Here is a 16,282-nt window from a genome sequence, read left to right as displayed (position 1 = left end):
ACAAAAACAGATCAACAATAAGATCATGTGTAACCCAAAGGCTGTGCAACGCAAGTCAGTTTTTAAGCATATAAGCTGAAAACTGCCCAACTTTCAGAACCAGAATGGCCACTAGAAAAGTTTCCCTCTCCCTAGCAAAAATGGCTTTAGAAGAGTAGTTAGTGTTTTCTACTGGCATATGGCAATCCACTGACATTCTAACAAATAGACAACACAAGTAACACAAGCGCATTGCAGGAATCAAATCCCACACAAACCTTCCTTGAAAGCCTCCCCAATTCTTCAGGAAGAGAGTCCTACATCAGAATGTATTTTGTGTCATACTTCTGTTATTATTCCAAACAAAGCAAGTTCTCTGATAGCCAGTGAACCATTAAGCCTGGGAAGTAACCTGCCTAGAGAGTAGGAGACTTTGTTTGAATCCCTGCTGGTGTGTTTCCCAGAATATGGGAAACTCCTATATCAGGCAGCAGCGCTACAGCAAGGTGCTGAAAGGCATCATCTCATACTGCGCGGGAGATGGCAATGATAAACCCCTCCTGTATTCTACCAAATAAAACCACATGATTCTGTGGTCGTCAGGAGTTGACACCAACTCGATGGCACTTTACTTTAGAAACACACAGAGAGGGAAGGGAGACAGGGACAGAGTCCTGCTATCAAATCACAACTGGCATAAAAAGGGGGCACACACAAATGCACACAGGAACTGCAAGCTTGGGTGCTAGGGTTGTTCTTCCTGTTGCAAAGCATTGCAGTCAGCAACATCTCGTTTCTCCTCAACCTTGGGATACCACTTTGCTAGGAATACTGCAGGATTGGAAAAGAGGTGCCTACATGCCCCCTTGCTGCAAGACCGGGAGAGAGAACACATACATGCCTGCCCTGCAGGGTTTTCCACACAAAGGACCTGCTGCCCTTACTCAGAAGCCAAAAACAAACAAAGGAATTTTACGTATTTTTAGGCAGCCATGTTTCACCTTTGCATAGATCATGCACAAGATTTAAGATATTTGTCTCCTACAAAAGTTTCTGCAGCAACAGTGTTAGCTCTTAAGGCCAAAGGAGGGACCATTCAACCCAGAAAAACCTGCACAATGAGCTCATTTACTGGTTACAGAATACGGCTAAGCAGACACAATCGGACCAACTAGGAAGTTTCTACAAATCCATAGGTGGGGTGGTGCAGCAGATTACAAAACCTTTGTCTCAGAGCAAGCCCACATGAGGGGGGTGGAGGAAAATGCTGAAGCGTCCCCTCTATGCTTGACGAGCAAAGGCTTCTCCCAAGACTCTCCTGTAATCTTGGTAGGTTCTAAGGCTGCCACCACTACCCACTTATCAACAAGAGCTTAAATCCTTCCACCCCTGGGCTTGGGTGGAAATCCCAGGGAAAACGTTCTCCTTTTGCGTTCTCCTTTTTGGAAAAGTATACAAAAATCTTCCATGTGCAAGCTTACATGTGGTGAGAAAACTGGTAGTTGGCTGAACGTACGAGGCGTGTTGCACTAGAGAAACGCTTTTCAGCCCCCACTTTCCCCGAGTCAAAAATCCATTCAGAGATTGCAAAGAACAAAAATAAGACACTTTATTCAAACGCTACAGGCTGCTTCGGTCTGAGGCTCTCTCAGCTTTTAGTTGCAGGTAAAAATACTCAGTATGTTACAAGAACACTTCAAAAAGCACCCCAGATTATTTTGGGGCAGCACACTTTAAAAATAATGCTTAGCCAGTTGCAAACAAGATGGATGTAGGTCAATACAAAAGCACCTTTAACAGCTTACAGACAGACCATCCTAGAACAGTATCAGGGATTTACCAAAGCACACAAAAGAAATATAAATTTCTAATACAAAAATCTAACAAACTGTTGCCTAGGCTGAATCCCCTGAAAACTCACACATCTGTCGAGACTTCCTGCAATCCTGTCTCTCAAGGATCTGCACTTCTTTCCGCAGTCATCCTCCATGGCCACACATTCTGCCCTCACCCCCAACCTGCTTCTTTCTCACTAAGAAACCTTCTCTTCCTCCTCATGACTCTCTAGGTCCCACCCACCTGGTGTGCGGATTGGCTGATCCCTAGTGTTCACCAACCTGTCAGTCAGGACAGGGTTCACTTCTGGTTAACTCTTTAGGAGAGAGGAGGGGCTGGTCAGTGACTGATCACTACAGGTGGTGAGAAAGACAAACCCCTGCTCTGCACAATGTCTGCTTCTGCCATCACTTAGCAACGCCCCCGCTCCACCCCCCCAAAAAAACAAACACAAAAAGCACCAGGCTTGCCCCTGAAAACCACAAGCAAGGTAACACAGGAAGTGTGCATTCTCCATCTATTAAGCCCAGAAAGCAAACAGAATAGTCCATGGCACTAATGCAAAGTAACAAACCTTTTTGTTCTAAAAACTTCTTTTTGGTGCTCTGTCAATACTCTCTCTTTTGTTTCTGGAGGAATAAACACGAAGTCAAGAGTATTTTCCTCTTCTAAAAGCATTTCTTTTCTATTTGTTTTTGACAATGGGAATTCTAGCTTCATCTATTGTGTGGGGAAAGTAAAAAAATAAAGAGGTTAGACAATTGCTGCTTATATGCTAGCCCTGCAGACACAGTATTAAGAAGAGTTACACACCATGTAACAGGGCTATATAATCAAGTTTTTCTGAGCTCTAGTTTGCTGTGACCATACTAAAATCATGGTCTGGTCCTTGCACCTCTTAACTCTCTATGTGTAGCTGTTCCTGGGTCACAGGTGGGGTGGTCAAACATCCAAATCCTCTCCACAAAAATAGTCCTTGTATGAATAAAATTAACATAGAATCATAAGCTATATAAAGGCACAAGGACTTGCCATTAAAATAAAGGTTTTTCTCCTCCTTGTGAGCAAAGTAGATTTTGCTTGTATATAGTATGGGACACAAAAGTAGGATCATGCCTAAAGTCAATTGTAGTTCAACCAGAATGTTAGACCGAGTCTCCTACTCACATAAAGTTCTGGTGATGAAGGGGTGTGTGTGTGGGGGGGGATCACAATGTCTATCACTCCTAGAGATGCAAGTGCCAATACAATGTAATTTGATTTGACGAAATCTTATGTTTTACCTTAACAGGTGTCACATGGGAATTTGTTTTTCCTTCTAGTTCCTTGGTCTGCACCATCAAGGAGTTCCTTTTCCCATTAGCTTTTACTTCAATTCCACTTATCTTTGTGTCCCACTGGGAATTTTCAGTCTGCTGTAAGAGAATTTAGGACTATTTAAGTAACAATTTAAGAAAAACAGGTTGCTTACCTGTAACAGGTGATCTCTCTGGTGATCCATGTTCACTCACAACTGGGCAGTCCCACAGAGGAATATTAAGTTCCATGTGGCGCTCTCTGGCATGGTTGAGACATGCATTAATTCTGGGAGAGTGACTTTCCCTTCGGTTTCTGAAGTGGCCACTGCAATAAGTGAGGAAGATGGACTGACGAGGGCCAACTAAGAGGTGAGACACTAGTATCTGTGGAACTGGTGATGGTACAAGCTGGCATTTAGAGTCAGGTTAGCTAGCAGAGTTGGAATGATCATGTTTTCATTTCTTGTGCTGACAGTGTTGATCGCTCTTGTCAACTGATGCTGGCTTCTTAAAGGTGGAGTCACTACGGCTCTTTGAGATAGTTGAGGATAAAGCATTTTACACTGAAGCCAATGTCGAAGGTCAACTGTCAACCAACGTCAGGGCCAATGAGGTCGATGGACTCAGCATCAGAGTTGGGGGTCTGAGCATCGTTTTGTACAACACAGCTCTGAGGAAAAGTTCTCTACTCTTGTATGTGTTTCGAGAATGACAGACAAAATTTCACAGGAGTTGGTATTATGACTTCCCACCAAACATATCAAGCATTCATCATGGCTGTTAGGACAGGAGGGTAGCCCTGAAGGACTTGCAGAGTTTGAATATCTTCTTAGTGTCCATAAAGCAAAAGTGTAGTCAAAGATGAGACAAGGGTCAAAACACAAATACATTGTATAACTGATCAAAACCAAAAGGGAAATTCAAAGAATGGTTGAAAAAACGGTCCGAAGTCAAGCAGAGTAATAATTTTTTTTAATGTATTCACCGGGAGGGAGGGAGAGAAGAGTGGAGCTGAACTTTTGCAATGCAACAAGTGTGGCAGACGAGAAGGAACTGAAGGGAAAGGAATTAACGGATGCACCGCACACACCTCAACAATGCTGGAGCGCACCTCATAGAGCTTGATATTCATCTGTGGGAGTACTGTGGAGGGGCAGAAGCCCAGTTTTGAGGAAACATGGATCACCACAGAGATCTTTGTGTTCCTGATGTACAGCATTAACCAATACAGTCAACAAGCCCTCTTCATACATTACTTTTTTTTTTACCCCCCACCCCCGAGCTTCACACTGAACCCAAGTCATATTACTATGCACTTTGTCTTGTTTATTAAGCTCAAGTAGATATTTTCTATCAGGATTCCATTCCTTCTAAAACATATTATGGACACTTACAGAATCGAAATCTGTCCCATTAGACACTCCCACTATGTCAATGCTTTCAAAACCAGGCAGAGAGAGTAGAATTTTCTGCTTGACTTCAGATAAAACAGATCTGTAAGGGGAAAAAATAATGAAAATTGCATTGGAAATTGAGAATGCACACAGATATGAAATTGCATCACTATTTGTTTATGTCAAAATGATTACATCTGACAATGTATAAGCACAAGAATGCAATTTTGTGTTACCAATCCTACTGGCCACCATCCAAAGTAACTTCTCACGGGTCAAGGGTCTTCTGTCATGGGAACCGCAGATGGGATTTTTGGCGATCTTCCTTTCCTTCTCCAGCCATCTGTACCCCCTCTCTCTCATAAAACACACACAAACACACCCCAAATCTAAAATCCTGAAGAAGTTAGACCTCCTTGATTTATGCTTATAATTTATACTAACACTGTCTCTTCAACATCAAACTCAGTGCTGAAGTCAAAGTGGAAGCGGGAGCAAGCCCTGGTGCTAGAGCAGCAGTGGCGATAGGAGACTTCAAAAATAGTAGCACAGGTCTTCCTGGAACAGGAGGCCAGGACAGGGGGAAGAGCAGCATCAAGTCTGGTGAAGCAGGGGGCAGGGGGGAAATGCACACAGGGAGGCTGCCGGCAGCCACTGAGCACCCACACTTGCTGCATGTGCCACCTGAGGCTGTCACCTCACCACTCTTAGGCAGGACACTGCTTAATCTCCCCCTGCCATGCATTCCCACCCCCCACTTAAAAATCCTTCTTTCCCAGTTTTTGTTCCTGTAAGAAAATGTTCAAAGACAAAGCCCCTTCTCCCCACAATGTTCTTTTACTCAAAGTTATTGCTTGAAGGAAAAAAATGAGTCTGGAGATGGAACATATAACTGCAGATCATGTGTGCTTTGGGTTGGAAATGCATACTGTCATCCATAAAGGTTAGTTGCTCTAATTGACAACATACATATGTATGTATAAATAAATAAATAAAAATAGATAAACAAATCTTACACACACACAGAGTTATTTCCCATTCCTGTATCACACTTCTCAGCAGTAATGCTTCAAATTTAACAGAGGATGGAAAATACAGGTAGGGTGCAAAGGGGAGCCTCCACCCATGCCAAAACAATTGCCTGGCCTTTAAAAATATACAGTATATGCAACACAAGTCCTCTTACTTTAATGTTTCTGGATATGTCAGCATGACAGCTTTACCAAAAGTTGCATTCCAAAACTGGGCAACTTGACTGCGTATCTGCTTATTCTTGCTCAAGAACATAAGGCAAAGAAATGGAGAAACTTCTTGCAAGAGCTCATTGTCAAAGGATCCAGTATAGTGGGACTGCAAACAGTTAATGCTTTCCACAAGCAACTTTTCAAACTGAAAAAGAACAGAGTAAGACATTTATCATAAGAATTATAGTTACAGAGAAAAAAGTGAACACCAGTGGTAATTAGCTTACTGTGGCCCATTCAGTTATAATGTACAGCTTTAGTGAAGAAACTAATGTGGCACCTGCTATCATGAAGAAGCTTTATAGACTTACTACAGAAGTCTGCTCTTAAAAGATTAAGAGGAGAGAGGGGAGAGCTGGTCTCTGGGAAGAGAGCTGGTTTTGTGGTAGCAAGCATGACTGGTCCCCTTAGCTAAGCAGGGTCCACCCTGGTTGCATCTGAATGGGAGACTAGAAGTGTGAGTACTGTAAGATATTCCCCTCAGGGGATGGAGCCCCTCTGGAAAGAGCAGCAGGTTGCAGGTTCCCTCCCTGGCTTCTCCAAGATAGGGCTAAGAGAGATTCCTGCCTGCAACCTTGGAGAAGCCACTGCCAGTCTGTGAAGACAATGCTGAGCTTGATAGACCAATGGTCTGACTCAGGATATGGCAGCTTCCTATGGTACATGATTTCTATTGTGTGCTAGTCTATGATTGTAACAATAACCTTACTTACTTGCAACTATCTTTTATAAGTGATCCCAGGGATTAAACCTGGGACTTTCTGCATGCAAGAGATGTGCTCTACCAAACAAATATGAAAATGGCTGGAAATAGGAGTGTGCACGGTGCGGTCCGGCACAATAGAACAGACCGCCGGACCGGTCCGGAGGTGCGGATGGGCGGGGGACTGTTTCTTTAAGCGGGGGGTGGTGGTGGTAGTACTTACCCCCCACCCCCCGCCACTCTTCCCCCTCCGGCGCTGGTCCTTGAAAAATCTTCTTGGGGTGGCAGAGTTCCTCCCTGCCACCCCTGCCCCCGTCATTGTTTGTATTAGGCTTCAAAGAGATGAGCTTTGTAAAAACTTTGTAAAGGCTCAAAAGAGACGAGCGCTAGCGGCACGCATGCGTCTCTGACGCTGCCGCGCGCCGTGACATATGCGGCACGCACGCGGCAGCATCAGAGACGAGCGCGCACGCCGAGAGGAGGGCGCATGCGCGCCGCTAGTGCTCGCCTCTTTTCAGCCTTTACAAAGTTTAGAGCCTTTACAAAGCTCGTCTCTTTGAAGCCTAATACAAACAACGACGGGGGCAGGGGCAGGGGCAGCAGGGAGGAACTCTGCCGCCCCAAGAAGATTTTTCAAGGACCAGCGCCGGAGGGGGAAGAGCGGCAGGTGGGGGGGGGGAGTACTACCACCACCACCACCCCCCGCGCCAGACCGGGGGCCCGCCAGACCATGCACACCCCTAGCTGGAAATAGCTGTTAAATATCTAGCTAGCATGGAGGCAGGTTGCACATTTTATGAGCATGTGCACATTTTTAATATCAATCTTTGCTATCCCGTATATGGCAGTTTCCTCTGCTCCTAAGATTAAGGTAGGTGCAAAGGGAAGCAAGGATTTACTACAAGCTTGATTTCCCCCAAACTCCCCACACAGATCAGTCTTTGCTTCTGTGTTGCAGTTTCCAAGACTGTACGAGTTTCATCATGTAACATCCACAGAAATACAAGAACTGGCATCTGTGATAGCACCATGGAATTGCTTGTACACTACACACACACACACACACACACACACACACATGATGATAGTTACCTTGCTGCAGAGACCATTGTTCATTCTAGATGCATCAGCAGACCTGATGGATAAAGACAGGACATTGGTATTCTTACAAAGAATCTCTCTGTTTCTCTTGCTACACAGTCTTGAAATCAATTTTATCAGATAAGCTGAAATATGTACTTCAGGAATATATAGCCCAGTTTTCTTAAAAGGTTGGATAAGACACGATAGTGGCTGACAACCAAAGTAAATGCTGCAGACGCCTAACAATGCTGTGTGCAATGAGGAAGCGCCCTGAACCATTTTGGAAGGGCAGTATATAAATCTAATAAATAAATAATAAGCGAGCATTTTTGCTGATTGTCCCATCCTTTGTGCCTCTTGAAAATATGTTCCTGAAGCCCCACTGCTCTCAGGGATATATTTTTGGGAGGCACAGCAAGGGATGGCGGGGGTGGTGGTGGTAAAATTGCCCATTCCCTGTTGAACATTGGCATGTGCAACGTTAGTATGGGTAACCTCCAAAGTGTTGGGCTGTTTTTGTTTGTTTGTTTGATTTAGACCCAGATTCTAAGTTGCAACCACCAACTAAAGACATGCCAAACAGAATAGAGAGAAATAGGCAATGACTGCAACACTGTCAGACTGAACCTTCAGAAAGCTGTTGAGATCAGGCTGCAGCCTCCTATTTTTTAAGGATGCCATCGAATTAGCAGTATGAGTTTTATTCAAGTAAGTTTGCATAAGTATGCATATAGGGGAAGACCAATTGTTTGAATGCAAGTAGCATTCTGTTTTCAGATCATGCACAAAGGTACTGAAGCAGTCATCTTGGAAGCAATACAACTTCCTGCGCAAGGACAAGAATGCCTCTAAGAAGGTACTTGCCAATTGCAGCAGTTTTTATGACTACTACTAATAGTATTTTTAGCCTACTTTCCAGAGGAAAGACTTATGAGATCAGTCTGTGGGTGTGCCCCACTCTTATAACTTTTGTGTTTACAGTCCAATACACCATGTTAAAAAGGAACAGAACTACTGTTTTAAAAAAAAGAGAGATTCAAAAGGCTGATTTCATCAAAATGTAGCAGCCCTACTACTTTTTTTTTTAGCATCAAGAGATGTAAAATGTGTCAGATGCTGCTGTCAATCTCCCAGGAAATCACAAAGCATCTATGGTTTACTAGATATCTATGTGGCTGGGGTATAGTCAACTAGCTTTTCTGAGCAATATTCTAATTCCTGCATGCATTCTGGAGGTTAGCCACAGTAAAGGTAAAGTGTGCTGTCGAGTTGGTAATGACTCCTGGCAACCACTGAGCCCTGTGGTTGTCTTTGGTAGAATACAGGAGGGGTTTACCATTGCCATCAGTATGAGTTTATGCCTTTCAGGATCTTCCTATATCGCTGCTGCCCGATATAGGTGTTTCCCATAGTCTGGGAAACATACCAGCAGCGATTCGAAACAGCAACCTCTGGCTTGCTGGTCAAGTCATTTCCCCACTGTGTCATTAGGTGGCTAGTAGCCACAGTAGTAAAGCAGTATACATGTTTATTAAGTTGTGGTTAACATGATCCATACACTTACTTTGCTTTTTCGTACAATACTGCTAGTGGGTTTATAATAGTTTCAAACAGAGATCTGATGACTGAAGCCAAAGAAATATGGCCAATGATATTTTGAGCACCACTGAGAACAGAAGCACCAACAGCAGTCAGTTTTTCAAGGTTGGATTCCTTTGACCAAAGCATACAAAGAGAGTTTGTCAGCATCACCAAAAGTTTAATCAAGGATGACAGCTTGCCAAGAGGAGGATCTCTCTTCTTTTTAGACCGGTCTGAAGCTATCTGTGGGGCTAAAAAAAACAGTTCAAGTAAACAATACCATTCTAAGGAGGACCTGAGCAAGTTAGGCATTCAACTGAAAGCACTAAACCTGAAGATGAGTTCAGGTTTATAGCAAGTACCATAACCACATTAGCCATCTAGTCATAAATACGAATGCAGGAATTTTAACATTAGTCATTGTAACTCGGCCCTTGAACATTTCCACTGAAATAAAAGAGTGATTTGATACTTTGAGCCATACAGACCTAACCCTCAACCAGGTTAAGGATTTTGGAACAGGATCCCTTTCCTGTCCTCCTTCGTAACTGTGTTTCAAATCCTAGGTTCCAACTGCACCCTGGTTAGCATTAGCCATAGTTAACATCAGAGCAGACTATTAAGGACAGTAGGGCAGAGCAAGGGAAAGTTGCAGGAAAGAGAAGGAAACATCAGACCCAGAGGCATGTTTCCAACACCTGAATAATGGTTGGCTTGTGACCCCCTGTTTCTTAAGGAGTTCTGCAAGAAAACCTCTTCTCCTAAGTGAATGATGCACTCCCACAGGGGGCCTTACAAGATTCAAGAACTTGCCTGCTATATTGACAGGCACTTTACTATTAATAATAATCAATGTCAATATAGTAGGATGACTCAGTCCAGACAAGTTTCTAAAGCAGTTCACTGCACTACCAACTTTAGTAGAAGTTAGGCATCCTAAGTCAAGCTACCTAAACATACCTGGTGGCTTTACTAGTAAGTGTTCAGCAACAGTCGGGGTCATAGCTGTTTAAGGCCAGATTAGATATGACACAGGAAACCCAGCAACAGGACCACCTGAAGTCTGTTCCCTTCCCCAATCCAATTTCCACCCCCATCCCAAATATTTGGAAACGCCAAACCAAACCACGAGAGAAGTCTTATTCACAGGTCTCTCACGGAGCAAGACAGTAAGCTAACATGTGGAACACTGCTCTCCCTCTTTTAGTTCCACAACAGATAGCAAATAGATATATTTGGAATTATTCTTACATTTATTAATTGGCTGATATTTAGCACCATAAGGTGCAAAGTTGATGCAGTCAATCATAACTGACACTATGTGAGAAAGGGCATCCAACATGAGCAGATTCTGGAATGAAAATAAACAGGTTGTCAAGCAAGGAAGATGCAAATGGTAAGATCCAGCATATGACACCACCAGATTTTCCCGACTGGGATCTATACTTACCATGTGTGTTTCACCTTCTAATCCAGATGTTATTTTGGCACAGAGTTCTTCACAGCACAGATTGTCTTCTGCTGTTGCCACCAGTGATGCACAACGGGCAAATGCTCTATAGAGGTCTGACCAGGAGCGCAACAGTGTTTTCATTGTAGGCTATGGCCAAAAGAGAGAAATTCACATTTTCTTCTAAATGACAATCACTACTACCACTGTTATTAAAGAAAGAAATATTACTGAATTAAGTTTCCTACCGGTGGAAGTGCAGAAGCTGTGAAAATGTGGTTTACAGGGAGCAACAGTGCACTGTAAACTGCACTGAAGTTATGTTCCAAGGCATCACCTTGATTTACTTCATTTGTCTAATTAAAAAAAAAAGTCAAAGTTTAAAAAGCAGCAAGTTTGGGTGTCTGGGAATTCAAGCTTTGATTTTTTATTTTTTTTTAACATTTTATTTACATGTATAGCCCTCTGGGATCTTGCACTCTACACGTGCATCAAGATATACTGAATTGTGGTCTCTTATGCCTCACTGGATGTAGGATTGTAGTCCAAGGCTCTCTTTAAAATGCAATTTCAAACTGTTCCTGGTTCACTAGTGTGCAGACACACAGGGGTTTGTATCCTAACCTTTTGGCAGAGCACTGCTCTGTTAGAAATTCCTTCAGCTTCCAGAAGGAAAAACTTGCACTTATGGGAAAGGCCGCTTCCACTTGTCAAATGACCTCTTGTGCAGGTACAAGTCTCTTTCCATGAGCAGAAGCAGCTTCCAGCAAAGCAATAGTGCACCATGAAACGTTAGGATACAACCCACATCAGTGAATGCAAATATAAAATATACTTTAACCAAAAAACACACATCTGCTTACACAAAATGTGAATATTTGGTTCTGAGGCATTATCCAGCTGAACACACACTACTAGAAAGCTATTTTAAGAAATACTATAGTGAATTAGAGTTCGTTAGGGTTGTGCACAAACAGAGGTTCATGCATTGGTTCGGTGCCGCAGGGAGGATGAGGATGAGTGTGATCTTAAAAAGAGCGAGAGCGAAGGTCCTTGCTTGCTCTCTGCCGCTGCATGCAGCTTCCTTCTGTGGTGGTGCTTGTCCCAAGTGCCCCCCCCCCACGTGGAGTGTCAGCTCGCACATAACATGGGCACCATTTGCACCGTCAGCATGGTGCTACTGGCCATACAAATGGCACCTGTGGATGTACGGACAACAAATGCATGCTGGCACCGTGCGGGGGCACTTGGGACAAGCACTGCCACAGAAGGAAGCTGCATGCAGCAGGTAAGGACCTTCCCCCTCTCGTTTTAAAGATCCTGCTTGCACTCCTCCGGCCCATGGTGCTGAACCAGTGCACAAACCTTGGTTCGTGCACATTCCTAGAGTTCATTTGCTTGTATGTAAAAAGATGCAATCCTACGCTAAAGAATAACTTTGATATTCCATGATCCAAAGAGCCATAAGGCATGCCCAAAAGGATTGTGCACACCCAGTAGGAGTTGTAATTTTTTCACTGAATAGTTGATTCACAATGCCATGTCACAAACTGCTTTTTAAACTTTCCTCCATTTCAAAATCCGTTTGCTATCCTGAATTAAGTGGGGTGTTGTGCTGGGCAGAAGTCCAAAGCTAACTTGTGAGCTCAAAATTGGTTACAAGATTATTTGGCTCTTGGCTTAGATGTTGCAATGAAGCTTTACACAAGAACTGCTTCATTTACAATACATGGTTAAACTTCTTTGTGAATTCTGGATGAACAACAATCAGTGTTCCCTCTAACAAGGATTCCCAGATGTTGTTCACTACAACTCCCAGCATCCCCAGCTGCAATGGCCTTTGGCTGGAGATTCTGGGAGTTTTCATCAACAACATCTTGGAATTCCTATTAGAGGGAACACTGATAACTATTCTTCAAGAAAAGGAAATCCTTCACATGACCTTTGGAGTCTGACTGTATTTTTTAGTACTGCCCGTTATAGTTATTTCTTGTGTTTTGGAACTTATGTTTATAGCAATGTGTAAGTCTGGGCAGGAGGTTGAGTGATAGCAGCAGCAGCAGAAATGAGAATCCTGCCAGAGGGATAAGAAAACCCTGCCTGGAAAGCAGGAGCGAGGAGACAGAGAGAGGTGATCGTTAAGAAATCAGTTGGTTAGTTGGATGACTGTTGGTAAGAAGGTGAAGAGGGAAGGTGGTGAGCCAGAGGCTTGGAGAGAGAAGGGTTCTGAATAGGGGAGATTTTTCTGATGAAGAGAGAAGTGGGGCTTAGGTGGGAGGCAGGGGTGAATCTGTTCTCCACTGGAAAGTCAAGGTCTGTTCAGGGGAAGACCCAACAGTTCTCAAGAGGGAGGCTGACTAAAAACTCTGTAACCAAGCAAACCAGTTACTCTGTAACCTGTAACCCAGCAAGGCACCTGAAGCCACGAGAATTGAAGGACTGTCAACATCTCCGCAAGCTATGTCAACACTTTGAAACCACTACACTTATGCACTTCTAGCAGTTGTAACCATCACGCCTTAAAGAACTGTTAAACACTTATCAAGTGTGTTTTGTTTCCTCTCAGACCCACACACTACTACACCCACAAGGCGGGCGGGGGGGGGGGAGAAGAGGAGAGAAGTGAGAGTTGGTCTCAGATCCTGCCTAAGCAGATCTGAATGGTGGCAGCAAAGGTACCCTGAAGTAGAGCGACCCGTCCGAGTCCCATTAAAAACTCAACAGCAAGGAACTTAAAAAAACACACAAGATTTCCCCTTCCACAATGTCATATGGAAATTTATGACATCACTAACAGGCACCAATCTATCAGCTTTATCCAGTGTATACCCTGGTATTTTCTCAAAGAATAAAGTTTTAAGTTGATCAGACAAGCTCATGAACATCGTACCTGGTTAATCCATTCTGTTAATGGGTTAACTACAATACTCCATAGTCTCCAGAGATGTTCTTTGTTTTCCAGGTACTTTGCATTTTGGCTAACCACAGTGAACACAGACTCACTAAAAGCCAGAGGTGATGTAGGGCCAGACAAAACAAATCCCACAAGAGACTCATAATTCAAGAAAAACCTAATCAAAAACACAAAAGATATTCAATAACTGAAGTGAAAACAAATGGAATTTTTTTTAAAAAAACAACTTCATCAGGCAAAATGTCAGGGCAAAATAAGTTAAAGCTTCAAACACTTATGGAGGGGAACAAAATACTCATACTTTAAAGCAATAGAATACACTATTAGGTAATAAACTATTAAAATGAATTAGTATTCCTAAAGAAAATATGCCTTTTTACTAAAGAAATCCTTCTCAAAGTCAATTTGAATCCAGATATTAGCATGTAACCACAAGAGATCAGAACAAATGTTTCTTGTACAGGACCTACCTTTCATCTTGAACACAGGAGGATTTCAATAGATCTTCCCAGAAAGAAAGCTGGATTAAGAACAATGCCGGTGTCCCCTGATAAGGAAAAACAAACGCATTAGCAAACGCATTAGGCTGTATTCTCTCATTTATTCTGTCCCATGCTGCTACTACCCTTTCCCTAATAGTAAAATTCTTGGTCCTGCTACAGGAGACAGCAGCTCTGTTTCAAAAAACAGCTCTTCCCTCAAAGGACCTAGCCTTTAGACATGAGCTGGAGGATCACATGAGCATTGTATTTTTGCGGTAGCATACACAAACAATCACAAATGCTTGGGGCTGAAGTCTGACACTAGGTTTTAAAAACAAGGTTTGTAGGATTCCTCAAAGTAACAGGTGGCCTCCATCATGCACACATGTACAGGCAAACCTCATTAATCGCAGACCAAGCATCCGTGGTTTTGCGTATCCACAGGCAGGTAACTGCCACCCGACCTCTGTATACATGATAAAATTAGGCCATTAAAGGGTTAAGACTTGAATATCTGTAGGTCAGGGATGGGTGGAAATGACCTCTGATCATTTCCCAATGTGGGTCATTTCCACCCACCATTCTGAGGACAGGAGTCATTTTGTGGCTCTTTTTTTTTTTTTACGGGGCGGGGATGTGATTTTTCATAGAAAAAACCTGCAATTTTGGACTTTGGGGGTATTGCTGGACAGCTGGGGACACAGAGCACAGTAGGGCACCCCCCATTTCCCCCCCTTTAGTCTTTTTTGTCCCCTTTTCTGCTGCCTCAGGAACCTAACCCCCCAATTCCCATCACCCTAAAGCCCCATTTTCAGTAGTTTTGCTATCCGTGCCCCCCGCTCCACTGCAGAACGGAACCCTCACGGATAACAGGGTTCTCCTGTACACGTACATGTGTGTGTACACACACCCCTCCAAAAGTCTCACTTACATTCAGAAGATCCATATTAGCAATCTGATAGGCTGGTGATCCCAATACTTTTGCAGGCAATTCTTTAATTGTGATTTCTATTAGAGACTAAAAAGGGAAGAAACACATATTGTTATGTATTTTAAGTGAAAAGAAAGGAAAGTTCTCTGGCCCTGTAAGACACACCTGCTTTCTCAGGCTTTTATTTGTTATTTTTAAACTGCTTGTTTTATTTCTCAAAATTTGTTTAATCATTTTATCCCGTTTTATTGTACTTATTTTTTAAATTATGTACACCGCCTAGGGATATACATAACAGGTGGTATATAAATATGATAAACAAATGAACTATACATAATTATATTCTGGAGAAAAATGACCTTAAGACAGTGGTACATATGCTGGGAACCTCCAGGCTTGACTACTGTAATGCTCTCTGCGTGGAGCTGTCTTTGTACATAGTCCAGAATGCGGCAGGGAGACTGGTCTCCAGGATGATCCGAAGCAACCATAACACTGATCTTAAAAGAACTGCACTGGCTGCCAATATGTTTCCAAGCAAAATAAGAAGTGCTGGGTATTACCTATAAAGGCCTGAATGGCCTGGGTCCGGGGTATTTAAGAGAGCGCCTCCTTTGTCATGAACCCTCTCACCTCTTAAAATCATCTGGGGAGGTCAGGTTATGGCTACCATTGGCTTGTCTGGTGGCTACTTGGGACTAGGCCTTCTCTGTGGCTGCCCTGGGGCTCTGGAATGCATTCCCTGTTAAAATCAGGGCTTCTCCATCTCTGGCAGTTTTTAAAAAAGACTCTTAAGACACACCTGTTCTCAGGGTTTTAATTTTATATCATAATTGTTTTAATTTTATTCTAGTTTTATATTGTATTTTAACTTATGTACACCACCTAGGGAGGCACATGTCAGGTGGTATAGAAATATGAAATAAATGAGATAATATTAAAAGAAAGTTGTTCTTTCTTGTTCTGGAGTTTACAAGGTACTATGATGCAAACAAGATAGCCAGCAGTCTTCAGCGGTGGTGGTGGTGGGGAGAGTAGGGAGAGATTCCAACAGCCTAATACTTTTCTTGACAAGCCTTGTGCAAGGTATTAAGCAGCATGTGTAGCTCAGCATACATTTTAATTAGCTTATCAGTGTCGGAAATACCAGTCTCCAAACAAATGCTGAAAGAGGGATGCTAAAAGAGCCCAGTTGAGGGTTAAAACTATGTAGATATGCTGCCTCTAATTTAAAAGTGCATTATATATGCAGACTACATTAACACTTACCAATGATTTTAACACAGACAATTCATTTGATGCAACAATGTTTTTCAAAGCCTTCAGCATCATGGTAAGCACTTCTGAACTTTGCCGCTCTCTCTTACTACCTAGAAATAAGTGTTGT

At 42.9% G+C, this 16,282-nt stretch overlaps 1 protein-coding gene across 4 annotated transcripts in view; it reads right to left on the bottom strand.

Annotated features, from left to right (window-relative positions):
* RIF1 (replication timing regulatory factor 1) overlaps positions 1 to 16,282 on the bottom strand; it is a 62,496-nt gene that overhangs the window by 17,950 nt on the left and 28,264 nt on the right. For 2 of the 4 annotated variants that reach the window (XM_053271539.1, XM_053271556.1), the window contains exons 14-26: positions 16,165 to 16,265; positions 14,896 to 14,982; positions 13,953 to 14,029; positions 13,459 to 13,639; positions 10,817 to 10,924; positions 10,569 to 10,718; positions 10,370 to 10,469; positions 9,102 to 9,369; positions 7,547 to 7,589; positions 5,694 to 5,896; positions 4,508 to 4,607; positions 3,099 to 3,230; positions 2,390 to 2,535 (exon numbers count right to left, since the gene is read on the bottom strand). In XM_053271539.1, the coding sequence (XP_053127514.1) occupies positions 2,390 to 2,535; positions 3,099 to 3,230; positions 4,508 to 4,607; positions 5,694 to 5,896; positions 7,547 to 7,589; positions 9,102 to 9,369; positions 10,370 to 10,469; positions 10,569 to 10,718; positions 10,817 to 10,924; positions 13,459 to 13,639; positions 13,953 to 14,029; positions 14,896 to 14,982; positions 16,165 to 16,265 (1,696 nt within the window). The remainder of the gene's footprint in view (positions 1 to 2,389; positions 2,536 to 3,098; positions 3,231 to 4,507; positions 4,608 to 5,693; positions 5,897 to 7,546; positions 7,590 to 9,101; positions 9,370 to 10,369; positions 10,470 to 10,568; positions 10,719 to 10,816; positions 10,925 to 13,458; positions 13,640 to 13,952; positions 14,030 to 14,895; positions 14,983 to 16,164; positions 16,266 to 16,282) is intronic. The other 2 variants (XM_053271548.1, XM_053271565.1) reach the window with 1 other exon arrangement.

This window comes from Hemicordylus capensis, chromosome 1 (assembly GCF_027244095.1).
Source record: "Hemicordylus capensis ecotype Gifberg chromosome 1, rHemCap1.1.pri, whole genome shotgun sequence".
Classification (NCBI taxonomy): Eukaryota; Metazoa; Chordata; class Lepidosauria; order Squamata; family Cordylidae; genus Hemicordylus; species Hemicordylus capensis.
The sequence above is the reverse complement of the archived record's forward strand: the minus strand, read 5'-3'. Positions and strand labels throughout refer to the sequence as shown.